The sequence below is a fragment of the Danio rerio genome, chromosome 12 (genome assembly GCF_049306965.1).
Source record: "Danio rerio strain Tuebingen ecotype United States chromosome 12, GRCz12tu, whole genome shotgun sequence".
NCBI lineage: Eukaryota > Metazoa > Chordata > Actinopteri > Cypriniformes > Danionidae > Danio > Danio rerio.
Window position 1 is genome coordinate 31,822,501 of NC_133187.1, and position 24,659 is coordinate 31,847,159.

The window sequence follows — 24,659 nt, forward strand, 5'->3', positions numbered from 1 at the left end:
AAAAGAAGATGCTTTAATCCCAGTTTGTGGACATTAAATCAGGTTTATTTTCTACATTATCATAACCGACATCCATACAGCAGTAGATATTAACAAATATCCTGTCACATTTCCCGTTCAAAAACAATGCATATTTAAACATGCTTCCTGCGAGTGTTTCTGCTGTGTGTTTGCCAGTGTGTGCGCGCATGAACTTTGTAATGACAATGTGTGTGACTCATATTAGCAACTCACAACAATTACATCAAATAATCATTGGGAAAGTTCTTACTGTGGCATTTCTCACAAACGTTACGCAAGATCTGCTTCCTTCATGTCTGTCACTGTGCTGTTTATCTGATGTGGCCCACTCTGACTGGCACGTGAGAATGGTGGGCGGAGGGAACTAACATTAAAGGCACAGGCAACAAAAACGGCTACATTGTGTTCAGAGCAGAAAATCTGAATATTTTGGAAGATATAATAAATATTCTCATGGGTGTTTTGAGCTGAAACTACAGACACCTTATGGAGACACAAAAGACTGATCTTAAATATTAAAAAAGGGGTAAATAAGGTGCCCTTTAAAGCTTAACCTTCTGTAGTTACACAGTGTTCTAAAAACTCACATTTTCTCATTTAGCATGCTGCAGCCATGATACAGAAGCAAAGTTTCTTTATTATTAAGCCGAAAAAGATCTTAGCAAAATAAGAAAAGAAAATAGCTACTTTTTGTTAAATCCAATCTGCAATGAAAGTTCATTCACCCAAAAACTCTGATGCATCAAAAAAGTCCATTCAAAATTTGTTCAATAGAAGCTCATAAACAAAAGCTAAATCATACCTACTTGAGGCACAAAACAAACAACATTCAATACGAATTTCTCCTTGATCTCTTTAAAAAAAAACATTGAGTGGACTGACTCTCAATTCAAAGACCTTTTCAAAAGACTTTATTTATGTTCAGTGGTGAAATGAAAGCCTATGTTTGGAATGACAAGGCTAAGTAAAATTCAGTCATAATTTTCTATTTAATAGTTAAGTTAGTTCTATGCCAATTTGTACTGCAACTATTGACATTTTCATGTACAGACGGAAGGGACACAAGGTTAGGAGGACTGCTGAACAATTCGAGCTTGCTCATTTTTCAAAAGACTGTACAACCTTAAGTAGAGTCTAACTAAATATTTATAAAATTTGCAGAGAAAGCTTGATAAAAGTGAATGTACACCAGAAGAAAAAATATATCTATTCATAAATGGAGTATAGCTCATGTGATTTAAAGTGGTCAATATTTAAATATGTTTCCTTTGAATTTACTTATAGCTGCGCACATTCTGCCAAGTTTGATTGTTAGAGATGAACGTTTGCATGGTAAGTGGTGTAAGCACATTTCCACCACTGTTTTGTGTGTACACCACATTAATAAATAAGACCCCAGGACTCTATGTGCATGGTATGTGCACCATGACTGATTTTATTAATATTTAAACAGAACTTCTAAGCAAGAAAATGGTGAATTATTCTATAAATTAACCAGTTAAATCCCATGCTGAATGTGACTGAAGATAAAGATTAAAGATTTACAAGAAAGTCATATACATGTGATGTGCTTTATACAATACACATTAACGTGTTCCCTTAATTAACATTACTCATTACTATAGACAATTTTATTCTAATATACTTAATCAAAAGGCAGTGCAGGATGAGGTTTAACCCACCAGTCTATTATAAAAAGATTTGCTTATAGGTTAAACCGCACGTCTGGATTTTGGGCATGTCTTACTTAGTGCATAATAAAAAAAAATTAAAAAAAGTACTTATCAGAGAAACCAGAAAAGCTCGATATGAGAATTTCCAGATTTTTTTTGCCCATCATTAAATCCATTTATTTACTTGAGTCAGTGTATGTAAATCTGTATTTATTCTTTTTTAAATTAATTTCAGTAATTTTATTAAGTATATATGATTTATTTAAAAAACAGTTTATGAAGTAATATTTTCTCATCTTTTAATAAATATAATATATGAGAGACATTCTTTGTTTACCAATCTAATTAGATTTGATTTGTAAGTGTTTAAATACTACACTCCTCAAATTATTCTGAATAAATCTGAATTTGGTTTACAAAAGCTTGTGCAAAAATAGTTAACTATGTCCACAGATTCAATCTGACCTTGCCCATAATTATGCACTAGGTATGCTCCGATCAAGATTTTTTCCTTGTCATGGTGATCGGCCGAAACGGAGTACCAATTCTTCAAGATTTATAATGCATAAAGCATATTTGATACTAAAGTGGATGTCTCTCCTTACCAAAGAGAATAAATGAAGGATGTTGCATATAATACCTTAAACATGTCTCTTTTAACCATTTAGTGTGGACATGTCATGTTCAGAAGCAGCTTTCCAGAAAATAATAAATAAAACAATTAAACAGCGACCTTCTTGCTGTGAGGCGATAGCACTCGAATACGATCAACATACGATTGGCCGATACCAATCTTCGGTCAATCGATCCAAGCATCCCTTTTTAAGCACTTAAAGCCATTGCATTTACTTGGAAAAAGGTTTTCAAACTGGGGTCCATCCCGTGCTAAAGGTTCATCATAAAATTAAAAAAAAAAAAAAAAAATCTAAATTAAGAAACTTTTTTTATTTGTTTAATTTTTTTTTTACAAAACTCCTGCTTTCTTTAAGATTCTGCCATGAGATAGGTTGTTGTTTTGATCAAAGAATAATGTTTAGTTTCATATTAAGATGTAGTTTATCAATCTGATCATAAAGTGGTTATACTTAATCTAAGTGGATACAAGAAACTTAAACAATTTCAGTTTGTCTACTTCAACCAATTGAGAGATACCATTGTTGAAACGAATCACATCCAATTGCTTTCACAATGTAAAAGCATGATAATGTATTCAAATGCATTCAGACAGCCACAAAGCCCACCCTACTCTCCACCTACTAACCAAAACATTGCTGTCTTTTGTGGAAATGCATAATACTATAGCTGCTTGTCACAATCAGCAGTAAATGATATGACTTGATCAAACAAAAGACATATGGGTATTAGATGATGGTGAGAAAGATATACAACACTATGCTGACCAAAGCTCATGGATTATATTCTAACTATATAAGAGATGCGATTAAACATTTTAACACCTATTAGAATTCACAATTCTGTAACATTAACATGAGATTAATTGGAGTATAGCCTTTGTAAAAACAAAGCAAAACATAAATATGAGAAGAAAGATGTAAACACCTATTTAGAATGTGAACTAACAGCAATGTCATTTCAAGAGTTCACACTTAGCTGATGATTTACAAAGCTTATTTGGCATGCTGTCCCGGGAGAGAGCCCCGAGCTCAAGGGCTCCTCGAGCCCGGGGCTTCCTCCCGTTGGCAGAGCAAGAAGGGAGCCTGAGCTCGGTGGATCTCAGAACTCCCCTGCCGCTGTAGCTAAGGGAACGTAAGGAATTAGACCAGCTTGATTGTTAAGTATGTTGAATGTCTTTGGATGGTGGGAGGAAACCGGAGAGCCCGGGGAAAACCCACGCGGACACGGGAAGGACATACAAACTCCCCACAGAAACACTCACCGGTCCTATCGAACTAGGACCGGCAGTATTCTTGCTGTGTGGTTCACAGTGCTAACCACTGGACCGCCGTGCCGCCCAATTACAGGTAAAGGAGGAGAATAGGGGAGGAGGGGGGTTTCTTCCAAACGAAGATAAAGTGAACTGGAAACTTAGACTATTTATGGTGCCTTAGGGCTCATATGATTGGAAGATTAGTGATTAGCAAATGCGAGACTGGACGTGATAAATCATAAGCACGTGATCCTCTCGAAATTGGTTTATGAATAAACTTCACTTCAAGAGTTCACACTTAGCTGATGATTTACAAAGCTTATTTGGCATGCTGTCCCGGGAGAGAGCCCCGAGCTCAAGGGCTCCTCGAGCCCGGGGCTTCCTCCCGTTGGCAGAGCAAGAAGGGAGCCTGAGCTCGGTGGATCTCAGAACTCCCCAAAATGCAGAATTAATCGCTCGGGACAGCAGCCGCGTATTCGAAGAAAAAACCCCCCAAAAGGCAGGAAATTTAGAGCTATATCCGGCTGCTGGATATAATAGAAGAAAAGAGGTTAAATGCATGGGCATTAATTAGATAGGATTAATAAGGGTGAAAAGAGGATTCTAATAACTCTTGCTGGAGTTAGAGTTTGAAGGAACCCCTGCGGGGGTCATGGTTTTCGGGGTTAAGAAGAAGGGGAGAATAGGTGGTTTGAAGCAGTGAAAGAGAACTTTGAGTGAATCTTGTGGGAGTTGGAGCTCTAAGTGACCCCTGCGGGGGCCAGAGTAGAGTGAAGGTATGGAGCAGAGAGTGGAGGAGAGTAGCTCTTACGAAAGATGGAGCTTTGTGAGAGTTTGAGTTTAGAGCAGCCTCTGCGGAGGTTAGAGCTTGAGGGTAGGGTGTAGATAGGAGTGACCTCTGCGGAGGTTAGAGCTTGAGGGTAGGGAGTAGATAGGAGCGACCTCTGCGGAGGTTTGAGCTTGAAGGTAGGGTGTAGATAGGAGCGACCTCTGCGGAGGTTTTGAGCTTGAAGGTAGGGTGTAGATAGGAGCGACCTCTGCGGAGGTTTGAGCTTGAAGGTAGGGTGTAGATAGGAGTGACCTCTGCGGAGGTTTGAGCTTGAGGATAGGGTGTAGATAGGAGTGACCTCTGCGGAGGTTAGAGCTTGAGGGTAGGGAGTAGATAGGAGCGACCTCTGCGGAGGTTTGAGCTTGAAAGTAGGGTGTAGATAGGAGTGACCTCTGCGGAGGTTTGAGCTTGAGGATAGGGTGTAGATAGGAGTGACCTCTGCGGAGGTTAGAGCTTGAGGGTAGAGAGTAGATAGGAGCGACCTCTGCGGAGGTTTGAGCTTGAAGGTAGGGTGTAGATAGGAGTGACCTCTGCGGAGGTTTGAGCTTGAGGGTAGGGTGTAGATAGGAGCGACCTCTGCGGAGGTTTGAGCTTGAAGGTAGGGTGTAGATAGGAGTGACCTCTGCGGAGGTTTGAGCTTGAGGGTAGGGTGTAGATAGGAGTGACCTCTGCGGAGGTTTGAGCTTGAGGGTAGAGTGTAGATAGGAGTGACCTCTGCGGAGGTTTGAGCTTGAGGGTAGAGTGTAGCTAGGAGCGACCTCTGCGGAGGTTTGAGCTTGAAGGTAGGGTGTAGATAGGAGTGACCTCTGCGGAGGTTTGAGCTTGAGGGTAGGGTGTAGATAGGAGTGACCTCTGCGGAGGTTTGAGCTTGAGGGTAGAGTGTAGCTGGGAGGAGCAATGAGTGGAAGAGAGTAACTCTTGTGAGAGTTGGAGCTTGAAGCGACCTCTGTGGAGGTCAGAGCTTGGGGGTAGAGTGTAGATAGGGGGAGATAGGTAGCAGTGAGTGGAAGAGAGTAACTCTTGTGAGAGTTGGAGCTCTGAGCGACCTTTGTGGAGGTCAGAGCTTGAGGGTAGATTGCGGATAGGAGGAGATAGATATCAGTGAGTGGGAAAGAGGATTTGGATAACTCTTGCGAGAGATTGGGGCTCGGAGCGACCCCTGTGGGGGTCAGAGCTAGAGGGTGAGTCATAAGGAGAAGAGAGGTAGTTGAAGTAGAGTGAAGAAGTTTTAGCTTGAGCGGACCCCTGCGGGGTTTGGAGCTTGGAGAAAGAGTCTAGGCGGAAAAAGAATAGGTAACATCGTGAAGAAGAAAGGACTGTGGCCGCTATGGCCGAATCCTGCGAGAGTTGGAGCTCAAGGGGGCCCCTTCGGGTGTCTGAAGAGTCTAGACAGTAGAAACAAGATCATTAGAGGTAGAGTGTAAAATAGATTAGTTGGGAGTGGAGTGTAGAGAAGAAAGGAACGAGAGGCTGAAAAGTAGGGTTATAAGGATAAAAGATTTGGAAAAGTTGGAAGAAGGGAACAAGCACAAATATAATACATATGTACAAACGCAGTAAATGCGCAAAGAACATGTGGATACAAACGTCTGCATCTGTAAATAGCTATTGGTGATTGCAGAAGATGCTAACTGCAATGGCCCTTGAGGGAGTCCTTGGCAAACATGTAAGGGTGCCATGGGTGGACAATTGGGCTTCTGCGGGGTTTGGTTTGGATGACTCTTGCGAGAGTCGAGGCTCTGTTAGACACCTTTTTGAGTTGGAGCCGTGTGAGGAGGTGCTTGGGGGTTGGTTAAAGCCTGTTGGGCTTTCTTGAGGTGGTATTTACTGAGACGTATATAAGATTTGAAAACTTCAGAAGACCAGCGACCAAGGGTCTGGATCTGATGGTGTGAGAGCCCGTTGTAGTGGCTGCGCCAATCCTGAATGAGTGGCTGGAAAAGGGCTCTGGGAAAAAACCTGATAGGCGAAAGATTTCTTTAAGGTGTTTTTGAAACCAGAATCGAGATACTGGACGGTTAGCGTCATCAGTAAAAAGCGGGGCCAGTGGGTTAGCCTCTTGAGATTTTCTAGGCTAAGAGGGTTTGGAATGGGCGTGTAGGTGAAGGAATATTGAAAATGAGGATAGAGTGTCCTCTCTGGAATTAATCTGTTTTGCTTTGTTTGATAAGGAAAGAGATAGTTTCCCTGTCTTGCAAAGCTAGATCTGAGATGGTGGGGTGGAGTAGAGGGTTAAATTTGGATGTAACTGTTAATTCAGAACATTTAAGAAACCCCCCAAAAATGCTAGATTGAACATAGCATCTAAGGTGCGGGCTGTATGGGAGGAAATGTAACCTTTACAGAGGGTGTAGATGCATGAGGTAAGGATTTTGAGTGTAATGGGTTGTCTAGCATGGTATGGAATTGTTTGAACGAATTCCATGCTGTGAGGTAGGCATTGAGGGTTCTGGGAGCTATTGCTTGTAGGATAAGAGATAGAGAAGTTTGATGAAGATTATGAAGTGGGTGGTTTATGGAAATATCGTTACTGAATAAGGAGGGACCGGCGTTGGGTGAGGGTCTGCTTCCGGGGCTAGTTGCCAGAATATCTGCAAAGAGAAATGAGAGAGAGAGAGAGTCAGCGATTTGGTTTTTGCAACCAGGTACATGTTCAGCAATCATGATAAATTGTTTTTTTTTTTTTTTTTTTTTTTTTTTTTTTTTTTTTTTTTTTTTTTTTTTTTTTTTTTTTTTTTGCAGATATCCAGATAAGGTGTCTTAAAGATGGCATAAGCGATTGGGAGTGGGAGCGTCCTTTGTTAATGCAATGCACTGTAGCTTCGTTATCGCAGTGAAAGAGAATGCTAGATGTAGACCATTCGTCCCCCCACAGGATGGCTGCTGCGATGATAGGGTAGAATTTGAAGAGGGCTGAAAAACATTGGTCTTTGGAATGGAATTACAATTGGGTTGGCCATGTTGAGACAAACCAGTGTCCTTTATATTAGCCACTGTAACCTATTGGAGGGGCAGCGTCTGTGTATGTGTTGATGTCAATAGGGGATGCAATCAAGTCGCTGTAGAAAAAGGAACAGCCGTTCCATTGCTTAAGGAAAGAGATCCATAAGCAAAGTTCATCGCGACTGGGTTTGGAGAGAAAAATTGTTTCTTCTAAACCATGAACTGTGGTGGATAATTGATGGAGGTGGGAAATGAAAGGAATAATGCGCATAGCGAAATTTAGATGGCCGAGAATTGGTAGGAGTTCTCGTTGTGTGCACATCTGTTTTTCAAGGAAAATTTTGGGATAGAGAAATTATTCGATTGATTTTCTCTTTAGGAAGGGATGCTTGGAATTTATGCGAGTCTAGATTAATACCCAGAAATTCGATTGAAGTACTGGGTCCTTCCGAGATCAGCGAAAACCTGCTGGGTGATCGCTAGGTGTTTGGCTGGAGGAGATGACGGGGGGGAAATAAGAAAATCGTCTAGAAGGTGAATGAGGTATGGTATTTCGTAAATATTAGACAGAATCCAGCATAAAGCTTCTGACATTATGTCAAATATTTTTTTGGGCTGCTTTTGCATCCGAAAAATAGAATTGATTTCTCCAATAAATGCCAAAAGGTGCCAGAAGTCTGGGTGGATTGGCATGATTTTAAAGGTAGGGGAAATGTCTTCTTTGGCTAGCCAGGTGTTACGACTGGCTATCTTTATGAGAGAGATCTCTTGATCAATGTCGTAGTAGTTAAGTAAATATTCGTCCAATGGAATAGTGCTGTTAATGCTAGGAAAGGAGCAATTGTGTTGGGACGAAAGGTCGACTACAAGGCGTTTTTGCCAGAACATTTTTGAGTAGCGACACCAATGGGGCTAATGCGCGAGATATTAAAAGGAGGAGCCTTGGAGTTCCAATCATGAAGTTGTTGTCGATTTCTTTTTAATAAGATAATCGACGGTTTCAGGTTCGGAGGTTGCAGACTGCAGGTTAGGACAGATTGGATAAAGTGAAAAATGGAATGTATCCTTTGTGAAGAGGATGTGGAGTGTAATAGGTTGGATGAGGGTCAGCTTCTGGAGCCAGCAGTCATGATCTCTAAAATAGAAAAAACAAAGAGAATCAGAAATTAAATCTTTGCAAAATAATACAAGTATGGCAGACATGAAAATTGTTTTAGTTTATATCCATGCGAGGCATCCTAATAAGGGCATGGGCGGCTGTAAATGGAAGCGCTTTTGATAATGCATGGTCCGATGACTTCATTGATACGATGTGCAAGGATGGTAGGGGTGGGTGTTCGTCTCCTAACGGGATGACAGATGAATGGAGAGCTGAGGACATGGGATATGGCTAGTCTGGTGGTCCTGGAAAACTGGTACCCCTTGAAGACTGAGCATGTGAAGTGATAGTGAAGTTTAAATTTGTATTTATAACAGTCAAGTGGGAAGTTTGTTTCTTTGCCGTTTTCACATCCGACTGACTTGCTATATAATCTTATATGACGCTTGTAAATCAACACATGAGTCGCTGGCGTATTACAATTGGACTTCTGTGCTTGATGGCATAATGTTTTTCAATAGCTTGTTAATATTTACTGGTTGGGTAATAAATTTTTTTTTTTTTTTTTTTTTTTTTTTTTTTTTTTTTTTTTTTTTTTTTTTTTTTTTTTTCAGAAGTTAAATGTCAAATGGAATTTTTTTTTTTTTTTTTTTTTTTTTTTTTTTTTTTTTTTTTTTTTTTTAAATAAATTTACAAGCGTGTCTGGCCTATTCATTCATAAGGTCTTTGCAACAGAGTCAAGAGAGAGGGCGGGACCATCTCCAGTCTTTTAGCTCATTGGATGGAGACGCTTATCTTTACAGCTATTGGCTTAAGGAGTTTCAGTCAGGCCATGCAAAAGGTGCAAAAAGCCTGGCGGCCATTTTGTTGATCAAATTCAACATTGTTTGTGGCTGGAGCTGCTGCTCTGCTGAACACATTCCAGCAAACAATCTGTTAAACGATGGATAGCATGTGTACTGCTAGGAGAAGGTGAGGGTTCCGTTTTATTGCAATAGCTTTGGAGTTTGGCTTATATCTTGCTGGGAAATAAGGTTGAAGACACAGCAGATGCGTTGTGGAGGCTCTTTGAAGTGGAAGGTTTTGGTGTTGTTGTTTAAGCTGTTGATTAAATTGTTGGAGTTGTAGTTGTTTGAAATGGTAGCAATAGTAGTTGTTGTTGTTGTTGCTGTAGCTTGTATATTGTAGCTTGTAGATTGAAGCTTTTAGATTGTATATTGTAGATTGTAGCTTGAAGCTTTTGTAGCTTGTAGCACTTGTAGCTTTTGTAGTTGATGAGCAGAGCAGAGCGTTCTTCCAAATGAAGATCCTGAAGATTGTAGCTTGTTGCTGCTTTAGTTGTCCATGCTGGTTTAGAGTTGGTTCTTCAACGGAGCTAGCTACGGTGAAGCTGCTTCTTCCAAACGAAGATAAAGTGAACTGGAAACTTAGACTATTTATGGTGCCTTAGGGCTCATATGATTGGAAGATTAGTGATTAGCAAATGCGAGACTGGACGTGATAAATCATAAGCACGTGATCCTCTCGAAATTGGTTTATGAATAAACTTCACTTAGTGAACTGCTCCAGCAAATGCCTATTAAAAAGTCATTTTACTGCATTAGACTTACAATTCGATCAAGAATACCTCAGACTGAGCAAGCAAAATCAAATATACAACAGTAAGACCTATTCACTAGGACTTGAGAAAGTGACTCCGTTAACAGCTGTGAGATGTGAACTGCAACACTTTTACTGGTGATGGGGATTTTAAAGTTAAAGGGCCATGAAACCCCCTCGTTTCAGCAGGGTGTTTTCACACCTCTACTTTGGAAAAAGTCAGAAAAGTGGGCGTTCCAGCTAAAGTGGAACTAAAGTGGGATGGTGTGGGAGTGTCTATTTGTGCACGCGCGAGTTTCAGAGTCAAAATACACACACACACAGACAGGAGAAAGTGATGGTGTTTAACCTACATGGACATCTGTAGTCGAATTATTTGCCAAATTATTAAATGGTGGACTTTAACTGCAGTTTGGCTCTTTCATTCAGGGAATTCATTCATGCCTCTCGCGACAAACGAGATATTTGATTCGAGGAACTGCTGCAAGCGTGTATTTTTCATGCAATGTTTGATACCGCACGGCGAATAAGAGAAAAAAAAACTCTGCATTTCCCGGAAACTTAGATGCACACGGCAGGTAGCGTCAGAAAGCCGCGTGTGTTATTCCGGTCACAAAATGCGGTGCTAACATTTCTGCACTCAGTGCAATAGTTAACTTAATTCGATACGAACAAACTGAATAAACAAAGAGCACTGGTCGCTCACTTACCAAATCTGTAGAGACAGAACAATCACCAGCAACTAGAGCCGCGTCTTTATGAAGAGAATACTACAAGCAAATCCAGATTTCAGCGTTTGCAGATGAGAACAGCTCTCAGGTAAACAATAATCCTCCTTAGACACGTAAGTTATTGTTGTCGAGCGTCGCGTACACTGTTCATCCACACGTGATCCAGCTGAGCTCTCACAGAGAGAAAATGAAAACGAAACTTAACAGCAGCAAACTATAAAAGCAACACTTCACGCTTGTTTTGCCAACACAACGTGGCGTCTTTGTGGTGTAAACACGGTGACAATAATGAATATTAATGAAGTTGCACAATAGAGCGCACTGATTGGTTTGACCCAAGCCTTACTCATGCATTAATGCATCACACTGTAAGACGTAATAAGACTCACTCTGGCACAGACGTCCAGTCTGCACGCTGGAATACACGCTATTATGTCATGGCCGTGACGCAGCTTCAAAAATTCGTTTCAAACAGGAAGTACAAATTTGCTTGAAATAACGCAAAAACAACCAATTTACACTTTTTAGTGAAATATAGGTGTCCTAATAGTGTTTTTAGCAGTGTGGGACACATATACGACTGTCAACAGCTCAAAAAATGTGTTTTGGTGTTTCGTGACCCTTTAAAGCGCCATTTGATAGGATTCAAACACTCTTTTTTTTCTCCAGGATGTTTGGTTGAAGTGTGATACAGCGGACGCATCCACACAGTGGGCGATTGACTGAGCTGTCAGCATTAAAAATGACTGAATCTACGCTTGCTTGGAAGCGAAGCAGATTTTAAATAGACTGCATGCAGCCTCCAGTAGAATCACCTCTACTTGACCTGGATTTACCATTTTAGCACATTAGCTGGATTGGAAATGGTCATTTGTTTTAACTCGAACAAAGAATCTCATTTGAAAAGCTAATACAGGAATATTGATAAAAAACCTAAAAATATTCTTGTGATGATAAATATTTTTTCTCTCATACAGAGCTTCAAATAAAAGGGTGATGAGTAGCCTTCCGAAGACCATGTGAAATGAAAAAGCAAAAATTTTAAACTTGAATAAAACGTCTTGATCACTTTATAAGCGTACACTGCCAATTATCCAAGCTAAGCTAAATGTTAGGCTTGTTTGAAGAAGATGTTGTGGCTTACGTTGCACTTTAGATAGTCATCCATAAAGATCAGTCTAAAAATAGAGCACAGATCATGTCGACTGGCCTGGCTTAACCCAAATACCAAACCAGATCACCAACAACTCTTCAGCACTGTAGAGCACACATGATTTCTGAAAAGCGTTCACATATTTTAAAAAGATGTTTGCACAAGGCCAGTTGGCATATGTTTGGAAAACTGACATTTCCTGTGGTGAAACGGTGGAAATTTTGCCAATTATTATGTATTGCTAATTATTATGCATGCATCTTCACTAATATTAAAGAGATCATTTCCTCTAAAATGTACATTTTACTTATTTCTCACCTTCAGGCCATCATATACATAGATGTACACTGAAAAACTCAACAGTCAACTTTATCAAATGAAATGAGTGTAGTTAACTCAATTTACTGAAAAACAATTCTACTCATTAGAAAAGAGTTTTGAACTCAGTGTTGTAGGTAATGAGTTAATTAAAAACCTCATTCCTGAAACGTAAATGGAGTAAGTTAACAGTACTCATTTAGATATTTTTTTTTTTTACTGAAATGGTTTGTTGAAATAGGTTTCCTTAAATTCCTCATTGGGTTTTACAGTACTCAGTTGGCTTGTGTTCTCTTCATTTATTGGGTTTTACAGTGCTCAAACTGCTTCGTTTACACAAATGGATTAAGCTCAATTGGTTGCAATTGGTTTCCTCAAATGGTTTGAGTTACCTTAACCTTTGGGTTTTACATGTGACTTTTTTCTTCAGTAGAGCGTAAAAAAAAAGACTTTTCAATTAAAATGTGTCATTGGCTACTGGCACTTTGAAAATAAAATAAATGTAAAAAAGACTGGCATTCAAGTTTCTTACCGCATGATAGTGAATGAGTGAGTGAGCTTACACTGTTTGTTTACAGTGGCAAAGGCGAATATGTGTACTGTTCAGCAAAATTGTAAATTTTAGATGTTGCACCCAACATAAAAAAAGACTACAAGCTCACACTACAGACTATTTTGAAAATAGTACTGTTTGCCAGGGCTGTGGGTTATAAATAATGTTCAGTTTCTTGCACAGACAGATCATCTCACTTCATAAGAACTCAACATATTGTCAGGAGCCACTGGTATGTTTTACTCTCAAAAACACCAACAGCCAATGAGATTCATTTAAATAGTGATCAATTTTCAACTAAAAATATAAAGTTTTAATGAAGAAGAAACAACCCTGACTGAGTAAAATAAGTGAAATTTGAGTGAGCGAAATTAAATTTTTGGGTGATTATCCATTTAATAGCGACAATAATGTAACATTTGCATTTTTTAAAAGGCATGTCAAAGAACTGGGCAAAATCAAGTGAACTAGAGAGAAAGATTAAAAAACAGAAAACATACTAATAAAAGAAAAAGTAAACAGGTAATGGCAGGTACAATACCTAGATATGCTAAATAAATGTTATTAAGTTAACTTAGACATTCATTCGTTCAATTATTTTTCTTCAACTTAGTCCCTGATTCATCAGAAGTCACCACACCAGAATGAACCACCTTAACTTAGACATGCATCAGCTAAACGTTTTGTTTCTATACAACATTTCATAATACAGAGTTGTCAAAAAATCCAATAGATTTGTCAGCAGATCTCTTATATCAGCTCATGGACAGTCCTTGGCAAGTCTCTTCTTAAAATTTCTTGGCAGTACTTGTGTCATTTCTTGTGTTGTTTTGCAGTGAAAACGTAATCACATCTTAATTCCATGTTACATTTTTACATTAAAAAACGATGATCTCTGTCATTTATATAAAGGAAGCATGAAAGAAAAAACCTAAGTGTTTACATCCTAACCTTATAAAGTTATTTAAAATTTTATATGATCAAAATAAACAACTAAAAAAAAAAAGTCTTTCTTTAATAATAAAAGCATCAGGTCACAGTTAATGATGTATTTTTGTTCAAATAATCAGCTTTGTTGACCTACTAAATACACTCACTTCATGAATATATTGCACTAAAGCAAAGCAATTACATTATAAAGCAGGCATTTTAATGTCAACAAAGACAAATTATTGGGAGAGTTAGAGCAACAAGTTATATTTATATGCACTAGTAATGTTATGGAAATATAATTCCTTTACGTTAGTTAAATTTTGTATTCTTCCTATATCAGATGGGCGATTAAAAGTCTGATGTATCAAGTAGCCTATAACATCAAAGAATCAGCACAAATGCATCTGTTGCAACATACATGCATCTGTTAGAAGTCAGTCAAACTTGTTTAATGCGCATTGCGATAATGTCACATGACGCGGGTCACACCAAGAAGCACCGCACATCTAAAATCAGGATTTAGATTTTCGCCAGGCTCCAGATATTGTTTCTGATTTTCATCTGGTCGATGTGCGATTTGCTGACAGACCCTTTGTCCACTGGTGGACAAATCTGAGCGGAACTCCACTGTGAGAAAATACAAACTAAAAGTGCAATGTAAACGGAAATTACATGCCATCATGTATATGAGATAAGCAGCAAAAGGCTATTTTGTTTGTTTAATAGAGAAAAACTAAGTATACAGTAGATCTGTAAGAAAACTTAAATGACTTCTGTTGTGATCTGGTGATATATAAGATTAAAAAAACTTGAATATAAAGAAAAAGAACAATTACAGCTTTAAGCATTAATTTAAACTACTAAAAAATGTTTTAATCTTCTTCAGTCCAAACAGTTTAAAAATAACCCCCGGAAGTTACATCATGACATGGCATTGCCAAAGCAAACCACAGAAAGCTGACGCATCTCTGAGTGAAACCACTATATGCAACTTCACAAAGTTACTGCTTTTAAAGTTACTGAAATTTACAAAGCACTAATTTTTAACAACGTTTGCTTTATTTGAAATTTACATGCCATAGGCTAAATACTGATAACTGGCATTGCAAAAACAAGGCTAACTTTGTTCAAAGGATTTTACGTTCACTTTGCAAGCCACAGAAAGCCAACACATCTCTGAGCAAAACCACTACTTAGGCAGCATCATGAAGTTTCTGCTTAAGGAATTTTCAAAGCAATCATTTTTAAAAATGTGATGTTACTATTTAAAAAGCAACTTGCCATTTATTTCCAACCAACTACAAAGAACAATGCCAACTTTGTTCAATGATCATATTTAATGCACCTTTTAATTTAGATAATAAATGAAATGTGACTGATTTATATAGGGATAACATGATTGAGACTAGAAAATTAAAAATTACCTTCATTCTGTTTCCTAGCTACATTTTAACAAAACACAAACGAGTCCACACTATGCGTGCAAGGTGACTATTTCTTATGAGCATGAAACCTAACACAAATCATTAATAATTCTGCCTCCACATAAACAACACCTGCACAAACAAGCCGTGACCAAAACAATAGAGCACTGCACCAGGCATTGGGTATATACCATGTATCCACTTAGCAGGTCTTTTAAAACAACAAACTGCTATTTGTCAAGGTGACAGCCTTTGTTGTTGGACCATGCATCTTGTGATGCAGCATCTAATGGGCATCACGACATTGTCAGATAACTAGGTAATCCCCAGTCAGCTGGACTAGCAAGCCCAACAATAAGGGAAAATATTAAAAACATCATCAGAGACCACTTCCTTTCATGAAGCATATTTTGCTGCAACCTTTGTTATACAGGTCTGTATCAGTATTAAATTTAGTTTAAATGACATCACTCACACATGCCAATAGCATCCTTTCAGCTGCTTCTAAGAAAGAGGGAGATCTTTGTTGTACCAGATGAGAATGGGGTGCTATTTTAAGAAACGGTGCAGGAGCTTTGTTCAAGAGTTTCATTTATCATTCTGCTGTCAAACTATGATTGTTTAAACCTAAATCATATCTACCCCACAGTACCTTTGACATGCGTTGTGAAGACAAAGGCAGAGAATAAATAATGAATGACAGTATAGTAAATGTTTCAAAACCTTAATCACATCATTATTTGAAAAACATTCATATGTAGGATAAAAGACACAAAGGGGTTTGAAACATTGAATAAATATTTTTCATGTGTATTACAAGAACGTGCCCAGTTTAATTGAACTTCTTTCAAAGTAAATTTGTTTTAAAAGTTGTTTTAAAGAAGATGCCCTCGAAAATGTCATTTAGTGTAACAAGCTTATACCAAAAATATTGTGCCATGTGTATTAACACCCCAAATCATTTGGTTACATTAAAATACATTTTTTAAAGATCACAGTGAATCCAAATGCTAATAAATTGTCATTTTAAAACTTTAGACCAGGCAACGCAGTGGCGCAGTGCTATCACCTCACAGCAAGAAGGTCGCTGGTTCAAGCCTCGGCTGGGTCAGTTGGTGTTTCTGTGTGGCGTTTGCATGTTCTCCTCGCGTTTGCGCGAGTTTTCTTCTGGTGCCCTGGTTTCCCCCACAGTCCAAAGACATGCAGTACAGGTAAATTGGGTAGGCTAAATGGCCTGTGGTGTATGGGTGTGAATGAGTGTATATGGATGTTTCCCAGAGATGTGTTGCAGCTGGAAGTGCATCTGCTGCGTAGAACATATGCTGGATAAGTTGGCACTTCATTTCATTGTGGCGAGGCGACCCATAAGCCGAAAAGAAAATGAATGAATGAATTAATTAATTAATTAATTAATCTTTAGACCTTTACATTTTACCTATTTGTCAGCAAGAATATCCTTATAATTTAAAACATACCTTTGAAGTCAAAATGATTAGCCCTCCTGTGAAATTTTAATTAGTTTAAATATTTCCCAAGTGCTGTTTCAGCCTAATAATATTGACCTAAAACTGCTATTTTTCCAGATAAATTAAAAACAAAGATAGATGACAAATATAATAGCAAATACGGCAAAAAAGCCAATCCTCTTGTAAACTCTAAACAGTAGGGCAGTGTGATTCGAAATCAAATAGCTATTAGCTAATCGCAAGAAGCTGCAATATGTATTATTTCATTTCCCCAACCCAGAGCAAATGTGTGACTGCCGTCTGACAGTCTTACTAGCCAATTGAGTGAGCATAATTTCATTCTGCCCAATCAAACATTCTCAATCTGCCACTTTATTAGTCATTTTAGTTTCCCGAGTGTTCTGTATTTTTATAGTTATTAGTTTTTTGTTTTTATAATAAGCTACATTATCTTCCTAATTTGAGTTGAACTTGTTTACAGAAAGGTAAGGTCATTTTATTTGAGCTTACTGCTTGCTCTAGAGAAAAATTTGTGTTTAAATTATGAATATTAAAAACAAAGTTAAATAATAGCTGAAGTTAATATCTTTTCAGTTCATTTTTTAAACTAACAACACTCACTGCATTTTAGGTGTAAAAAGCTACAATACAGATTATTGAGCTGAAGCTTAACTACAAAATTAAATCGCAAATCAAATCAAAATCCCAATATCTGACAAAAAATAAATATTTATTTTATTTTTATTTTTACAATTAGATATTTCCCCAAATGGCACAGCCCTACTTAACAACACTTTGGAAATATTTGGAAAATAATACAAAACTTCACAGGGGGGCTGATAATTTTGCCTTTAACTGTGTGAAATATATAATTGCTTAAGTAAAGATAAAAGTTACATTTTTACATATTGGTTACAATGAATGACAATGTATCAATTTCACCAATATTACGATCACTTAGTTTCAAAGTAGTTATTGGAAAGCAAACACTTGCATTTAATAAGATTTCTAGATCATTCATTCATTTTCTGTTCGGCTTAGTCCCTTTATTAATCATGGGTCGCCACAGCGGAATGACCAGCCAACTTATCCAGCAAGTTTTTATGCAGCGGATGCCCTTCCAGCCACAACCCATCTCTGGGAAACATCCACATACACTCATTTACACTTATACACTATATACAATTTTAGCTTACCCAATTCACCTAAACCGCATATCTTTGTACTGTTGGGGAAACAAGAGCACCCAGAGAAAACCCACGCGAAAGCAGGGAGAACATGCAAACTCCACATAGAAACGTCAACTGACCCAGCCAGGGCTCGAACCAGCGACCTTCTTGCTGTGAGGCGACAGCACTCCCTACTGCGCCACTGCGTCGCCGATTTTTAAATCAGTTTAGTATAATTAATTAGATGCAGAACAAAACTAGATTGTTTCATCACTGAGCCACAATTACTTAATAATACAATATATCAACGTGTAAATAAGGCATGGGACGATAACCGTTTTTAAGATATACCGCAGTTTGGATAAGTCAAAGTTTTAAAACCGGCAAAATATTCTGCTTTACCAATCCTACGGTATATGTAAGGGTTTTTTTTACATTTTGTTTTAAGTTTTTTAAGGCAACAGTATATCCAGGAGAAAAGATATCCAAAGATGCGGTTTAAATTGTAATAAAATCTGTGTTTTCAAAAATAATAGACAACATAAGTTCATGATTCATTTGAATTATTTAGCTTGACATGTTTTCTGCTCCAAGATATTTTAAAAGTTTCTCAAAATAATATATATTGTCTTCAAAGGGGATAAAAAGGTTTATTTTTTTTTACCCAGGGCCAGACCTTTAAAAGAATATATTTAAGAGCAGTAATCACAATACTGTAAAACCGTAGAACATTTATCCAAGGTTATCATGTTGTCAGAATCTTATACCAGCCCATGCCTATTAAAGTAAAATCATGGCAAGTAAACCACCAGATAACAATCTTGAACATAGTTTATAGAAGGCTTAAATGTATCGCAAAATTTATTTCTGTCTGCTAAAAGTGCAAAACTTTTAATTTAACCAAACTATGTCAGGACCTACGGGATTTAACAGGCGTATATCAAAAAAAGACTTCAACGTGGAAAAGAAATCTAGGTTTTCAGCCATATGAAAATAATCTAAAAGAGAGAGACCAGTCAAGAACAAATGCCCCTCATTTCAGTTTTTATCCAGATGGTCCACATATGTGAAAAGTGATTTTCAAGTTAAGAAACACAAATTTCCCAGATTAATAAAAAAATCTGGAATATTTTATTAGAATACTTATTTTTAAGGCACTTTTGTTTCATAATTGTTATTCCACAATAACAAATGTTTACATTTCAATAACACAACAACAAAAAGCATGCACATGATCAATGACATAATGCAATGCCCATAAATGTCTTAATAATACTCACTTGAACCTTCCTTGGCAGTGCTGACACTGGTCACCAACCCATCCACGGTCACATACACAAGATCCGTTCACACACCTGCCTGACAGACAGTTCTTCTCGCAGGGTTTAGAGGGAGAGCAGTCTGATATCAGCACCAAGGAGAACATCACAAAGAGCCATAAATATCTCTGCATGCCTTGCAGTCTCTGTCTGACCAGACACAGCTCAGGTCTGAGCATCCTCTTCCCAGCATTCATGGTTCAGGGATGCTGCTGCTGCTGTTGTTGTTGTTGAACCGAGTATCAATATCTCAGGGCCTTTCTACTGGTGCCCAGATTGTTTCAATTATAACAGTAGGGGGATCCGTTTACTTATAAATCATGAATATTCCTTAAATATCAGTAATCGTTTCCTGAAATCTCGGCGATCGTTTAACGGAAAGCCTCCAGATCCGAGTGCGATATGATAAAATCAGCAAAAACACAGGCATATTAAATCATCTGTCTCGCCTCATTGTGTTTCTGAACAAGGGCAGGAATTTCCTACGTTACCTCCTGCAGTTACAGGGCTGGAAAATAATTCCCCATAACACCGAAAAGAATCTTGTCTCCCAGATCATTACCATAACTCAGGTGATGGAATATTTCCAGCTTTAAAGCATCATATTGTTCAACGGTCTTATTCTGATCCCGTCCGCAGCCATTTTAAAGCGTAAACATTCAGCTGGCTGTCCAGATACTCTGCTGGTGTGCTTTAAAGCCGTTAAACCGTGAGCTTTTCGTGGCTAAATGGTCATATGCCACGGGGGAAAAGCGCTAAACAGAGAAGGTTTCTGGGTAAAAGGCATCCTTTACAACCGCAGCAGTCGGTAACATGGATGTTGTTTCTGCTGTTGTCCGTTGCGATGAGAGATTTGGAAAACCTGAGGAACTATCCGTTATCCGCATATTTTTTTCGTTGTTTTTCAGGCTCAGCGTGGCAAACTCTGTGTCGAAAGTGTTCACGCTTTTTGTGAGTGTATATCCTCTTCGTCCCGGTGCGCTTAAAACCCGTCAGTGTGTGAAATTTGGCCCCCTCGACCACCGTTTAAGCTCCCATAGTACGAGCAGCTCGCGTTGGCTTGGCTGCTCCTCAGGTTGGAGCAAACTCAACACGGAGACGGGCGCGCATGCGCAATGGGAAAGGGGCAAATTTAAAGAGACAGAGGCCACTGTGTGCGTCCATGTAATATCCGTTGCAATACAAGAATTTGCATTAGACGTGTATCATATCTGGAAAGTTTTTTAGGGGGGAATAATTACTATTTCCAATGTTGATCAAGTTGATTGTGAACAATGATAGAACATAATGATTTAACATTTTGTACTTGTGAAGATCTTTTGAAAAGTTCACACAAAAATAAACATTTTCACCTTAATAGTCAGGTAGGATGAGATATAAATTTAGAATTAGAATGAAGACGACATATTAAAGAGACAGTGGCCTCTGTGCGCCTCCCTGGATTATCCACTGCAATACACGAGAAGCTGCAATTAATATTTAAACGTAACATATAAACGATTTTTTTACAAAATGTTACTATGTTGATAAAATTGATTGTGAACATTGATAGAACTATTTAAAATGTAATTGCCATGACATTTTAAAAAGTTGACCCAAAATGAAAAATTGCACCTAGTCTGTCAAGATGTAAAAATATTTGAATTAGGATGATGATGATGATGATGATGATATATAAATATATATATATATATATATATATATATATATATATATATATATATATATATATATATATATATATATATATATATAAAATATATGTAATATATGTAATATAAATTATAAGTAAAATGTTATTGCACATTAAAAATAACTGCTCAAAAGTAGTTTATAATTTAATTTAATAATTAATTCCAGTGGTTTTAAAGATGCATTTTCAGCTTTACTCCAGTCTTCAGAGTCACAAGATCATTCAGAAATCACTCTACTATTATTTATTTTTGGTATTAATGGTAATTGTAAAAAAAAAAAAAAAAAAAAAGCAATAATGACTGGAGTCATAATTTAATTTGAAACTATAGAATAAGAAAGCAGTTCCTTTAATTTTTAATAAATATTTAACAATTTACATTTTTTACATTTAGTAAATGCCACCTTGATAAACAGAATAATTTTCTTAAAAAAAAAATAAAAAACATTTGGAAGTTTGGAAAAACGTGTATGAAAATAAGGAAAAATAATGAGAAAAAAAATAGATTTTTAGGTAAACTGTGCCTTTAAGACAATAAGCATTGCTTTATTTATGTAATAACACATGAAATGATTAACATGCTGCTAATCTTCATCTTAATTCTTATAATAAATTTACAAGCTGACTATAAATGATTTATGACACAAAATCTCAACCCATTCTCAAGCCTCTCAAATATGAACTTTGTTCTTCTCTTAAGTGTTAAGAGTCTGAGTAAATGATACACTTTTTGCTTTGCGCACTTCATAAGTAACCAGAGTACAGTATGATGTAGCTACAAGCTGCTGGTCTTCGGGTTCTTTTTAATGTGACACCTTCATGCACAACAAATGAAGATGTTCCCAATAAAATATAAACAAAATGCTAAATCATATTAGTCATGTATTAACATGCTAGAAAAAGAGGCTAACTAATAAATTTATTCATTCTTTCTTACTCTTTCCTGCTGTCTCCTTAATTTTTTTGAATACAAAGTGATTTCAAACATTCCACCAAGGCTTTCAACAAAGTTGTCCCAACAAAACTCACTGTCTAGCTGGCACGTTTTATTATATCATTCTTATATCCAGTTTAATCCAACATCATACAGAGAGAGAAAAGGCTAGGGTAGGTGTTTTTAGACCATAAAAACACAACATATATTCACACCACAGTAAATCTGCCAGTCGTTATACAGAATGTAATAAAACACTCAATTCAGTTGGGAATTTGATATCCCACACGGACAATTACTGGGCTTTGTGATGATTCTCACACCTCTCAGACTTCCCTTTTTAGATCACTCCCATCACAACAGCCCCATTCAGTCAGACACTAAAAAGATGAACAACATCAGAATGTACCACATTATAGTGCTGACTCCGGGAACAGAGCGGTGTGTGGTTAAAATACAAGAGAATCCATTCTAAAAGAGCACATTTTAAAATAAAAGGAACGACAATTAACACTTCATCATTCATTCATATGAGCTCCACAGATGTGATATAACCAGAAAATCTCATCCTTCACATTTACACACTATTCCAGTATGTTAACATTCCTATCTCACAGTTCTACTTTTTTTTCCAAGGCTCATTGAGGAACATGACACTTTCTCTTCAGACCTTCAGGAATGAAAAATCAAAGCCTCAGGCAATGGCAATTCAGACTCACAGAGAACAACGATAAACGCACGTGCATGTCTAGGCCTGTCAAAAACACATGAGGCATACCGGTCCAGCGATGCAATGCAAGTGACCTGCAGTATAAGCATATATTTTCATGTGCAAAAACACAGGTGATTTATGATTGAATGGTCTGCACTTTGGGTATAGTAAGCCATTAATTCCTTTACAAGCTTAAGCACCATAGTGCTCCCAGATGGTAAGCCTTCAACTATATGGTATATTTTGGAGGTTAGTGCTTGCTACACTAAGTAAAAGAAAATTTTAATTTAAGTAAAAGGCTAAGTTTATCTGTTGTAATGCGGAGATCTATATTGCATCTCTTCTAAACTTAATAAAAGTAGTAGAGGGTTTATATTTCACACAGTAATATGCCATAATTTTGTGTGTGTTCCTAATGGCATTAAAGTATGAGTGGACAGAGTCTGGGAGAGTGTTGAATGTGATCTTAATCCCTGACTAAGAGGGATTAGTATCCGAATACGCTGATTGTGCATATAAAAGCTGCATGGCTAAAGAAATCCTGATTCTGTTCAGTAAGAGACTACACTACCTGACAAAAGTCTTGTCGCCTATCCTACAGCAAATAATCACTTGACTTCTAGCTGATAATTTGGTATCAGAAGTGGCTTAAATGAAATACAAAGGCCTCTAGATTACTATTATTTTACCAAAATAAAACATTATCATGCCTTGATTTATAATTATTTAATTAGGACAGTAAGGTCTGACTTTGCTGAGACAAAAGTCTTGTCATTTAACAATGAGCTTGGATGACTGCATCCATACATCTCTGCAATGACTCAAATCCCTTATTAATAAAGTCATCTTGAATGGCAAGGAAAGCGCTCTTGCAAGACTGCCAGAGTTCATCAGGATTCTTTGGATTCATTTTCAATGCCTCCTCCTTCAGCTTACATTAGACATGCTCAACAATGTTCATATCTGGTGACTCGGCTGGCCAATCCTGGAGCACCTTGACCTTCTTTGCCATCAGGAACTTTGATGTGGAGGCCAAAGTATAAGGAGGAGCGCTATCCTGCTGAAGAATTTGCAGTCTCCTGTGGTTTGTAATGTTATGGGCAGCACAAATGGTGGTGGTGTGGAGAGACCCCCCCTCATGATTGTGAAGCGCTTTGGGTGTATGGCCTTACACAATAAATGTGCTATATTAATACACATTACATTACATAAATATCTTGATACCTCAGGCTGTTAGTGTTACCATCCACTGCAGATCTCTCGCATGACCCAATACTGAATTTAACCCCCAGACCATGATTTTTCCTTGACTGATCAAACTTAACTGATTGCTGTGAGAATTTTGGGTTCGTTGTGGGTTCCAATAGGGCTTCTGTAGTGTCTGTGATGATTTGACGCAGTTCAACAGACGATTCATCAGAAAAATCTACCTTCTGCCAAGTTTCCAAACGATCAACTAAAAGTCAAGTTATTATTTGTTGCTCTTATAACTAGGATCGACAACAAGACTTTATACAGTGTATACTGTATTGGCTTTAGAAAAAATCACACGGTGTAATGTATCACTTGTAATGAACACACAATAAACAAATCGAATATAAATGCAACCTTATCAGGCATGCTTCAAAACATTAAATGAATAAATAAAAATCTAATTAATCTATTGACATTTTTTAATGTCAGAACTAAATTTTTTTTAGAGTTAACAAAATGGCAAATATTTACTAGACAAGGGGCCAACAAATTAAATGACTCCAATAATAGGCATTTAATAGTAAATCAAAATAACTGTTTTAAGGACTTTTTTTATTATTAACCTGTAATGAAAAAAATTGTAACAAAAAATATACAAAAGAAAACCTTACTAATTTGCAACACTTTTGGGCTTACATAGTCCATCAATTATAGTGCCAACTGGTGGTTGGTCACCAAAATTACAGTGAACACACAATTTATAAACATCAAAAATAAGGATTGTTTATTACTCTTGGTACCATAAGGTGGTTATCATCTACAAGTGGTCATTTAATCGAAAGAATAACAATGGCTTTGATATCCTAATGTCGTTGCACTGTAGTAAAATCAGTCAACTTAAAAAAAAAATATGCCTGTTTAATCCTCATTTCAAGCACCATATATGGCCATGAAGATGTATGCACATAGATGGTAACAGAGGTTCAAACAAATCAGAGCAGACCAGGC

At 37.4% G+C, this 24,659-nt stretch overlaps 1 protein-coding gene across 1 annotated transcript in view; it reads right to left on the reverse strand.

Moving 5' to 3' along the window:
* The window catches only part of atrnl1b (attractin-like 1b), a 172,790-nt gene extending 152,578 nt beyond the window's left edge, over nucleotides 1–20,212 (reverse strand). The window contains exon 1 of the mRNA XM_692563.11: nucleotides 19,080–20,212. Within this exon, the coding sequence (XP_697655.5) occupies nucleotides 19,080–19,315 (236 nt within the window). The 5' untranslated portion in view covers nucleotides 19,316–20,212. The remainder of the gene's footprint in view (nucleotides 1–19,079) is intronic.
* Nucleotides 20,213–24,659: the final 4,447 nt, after the last annotated feature.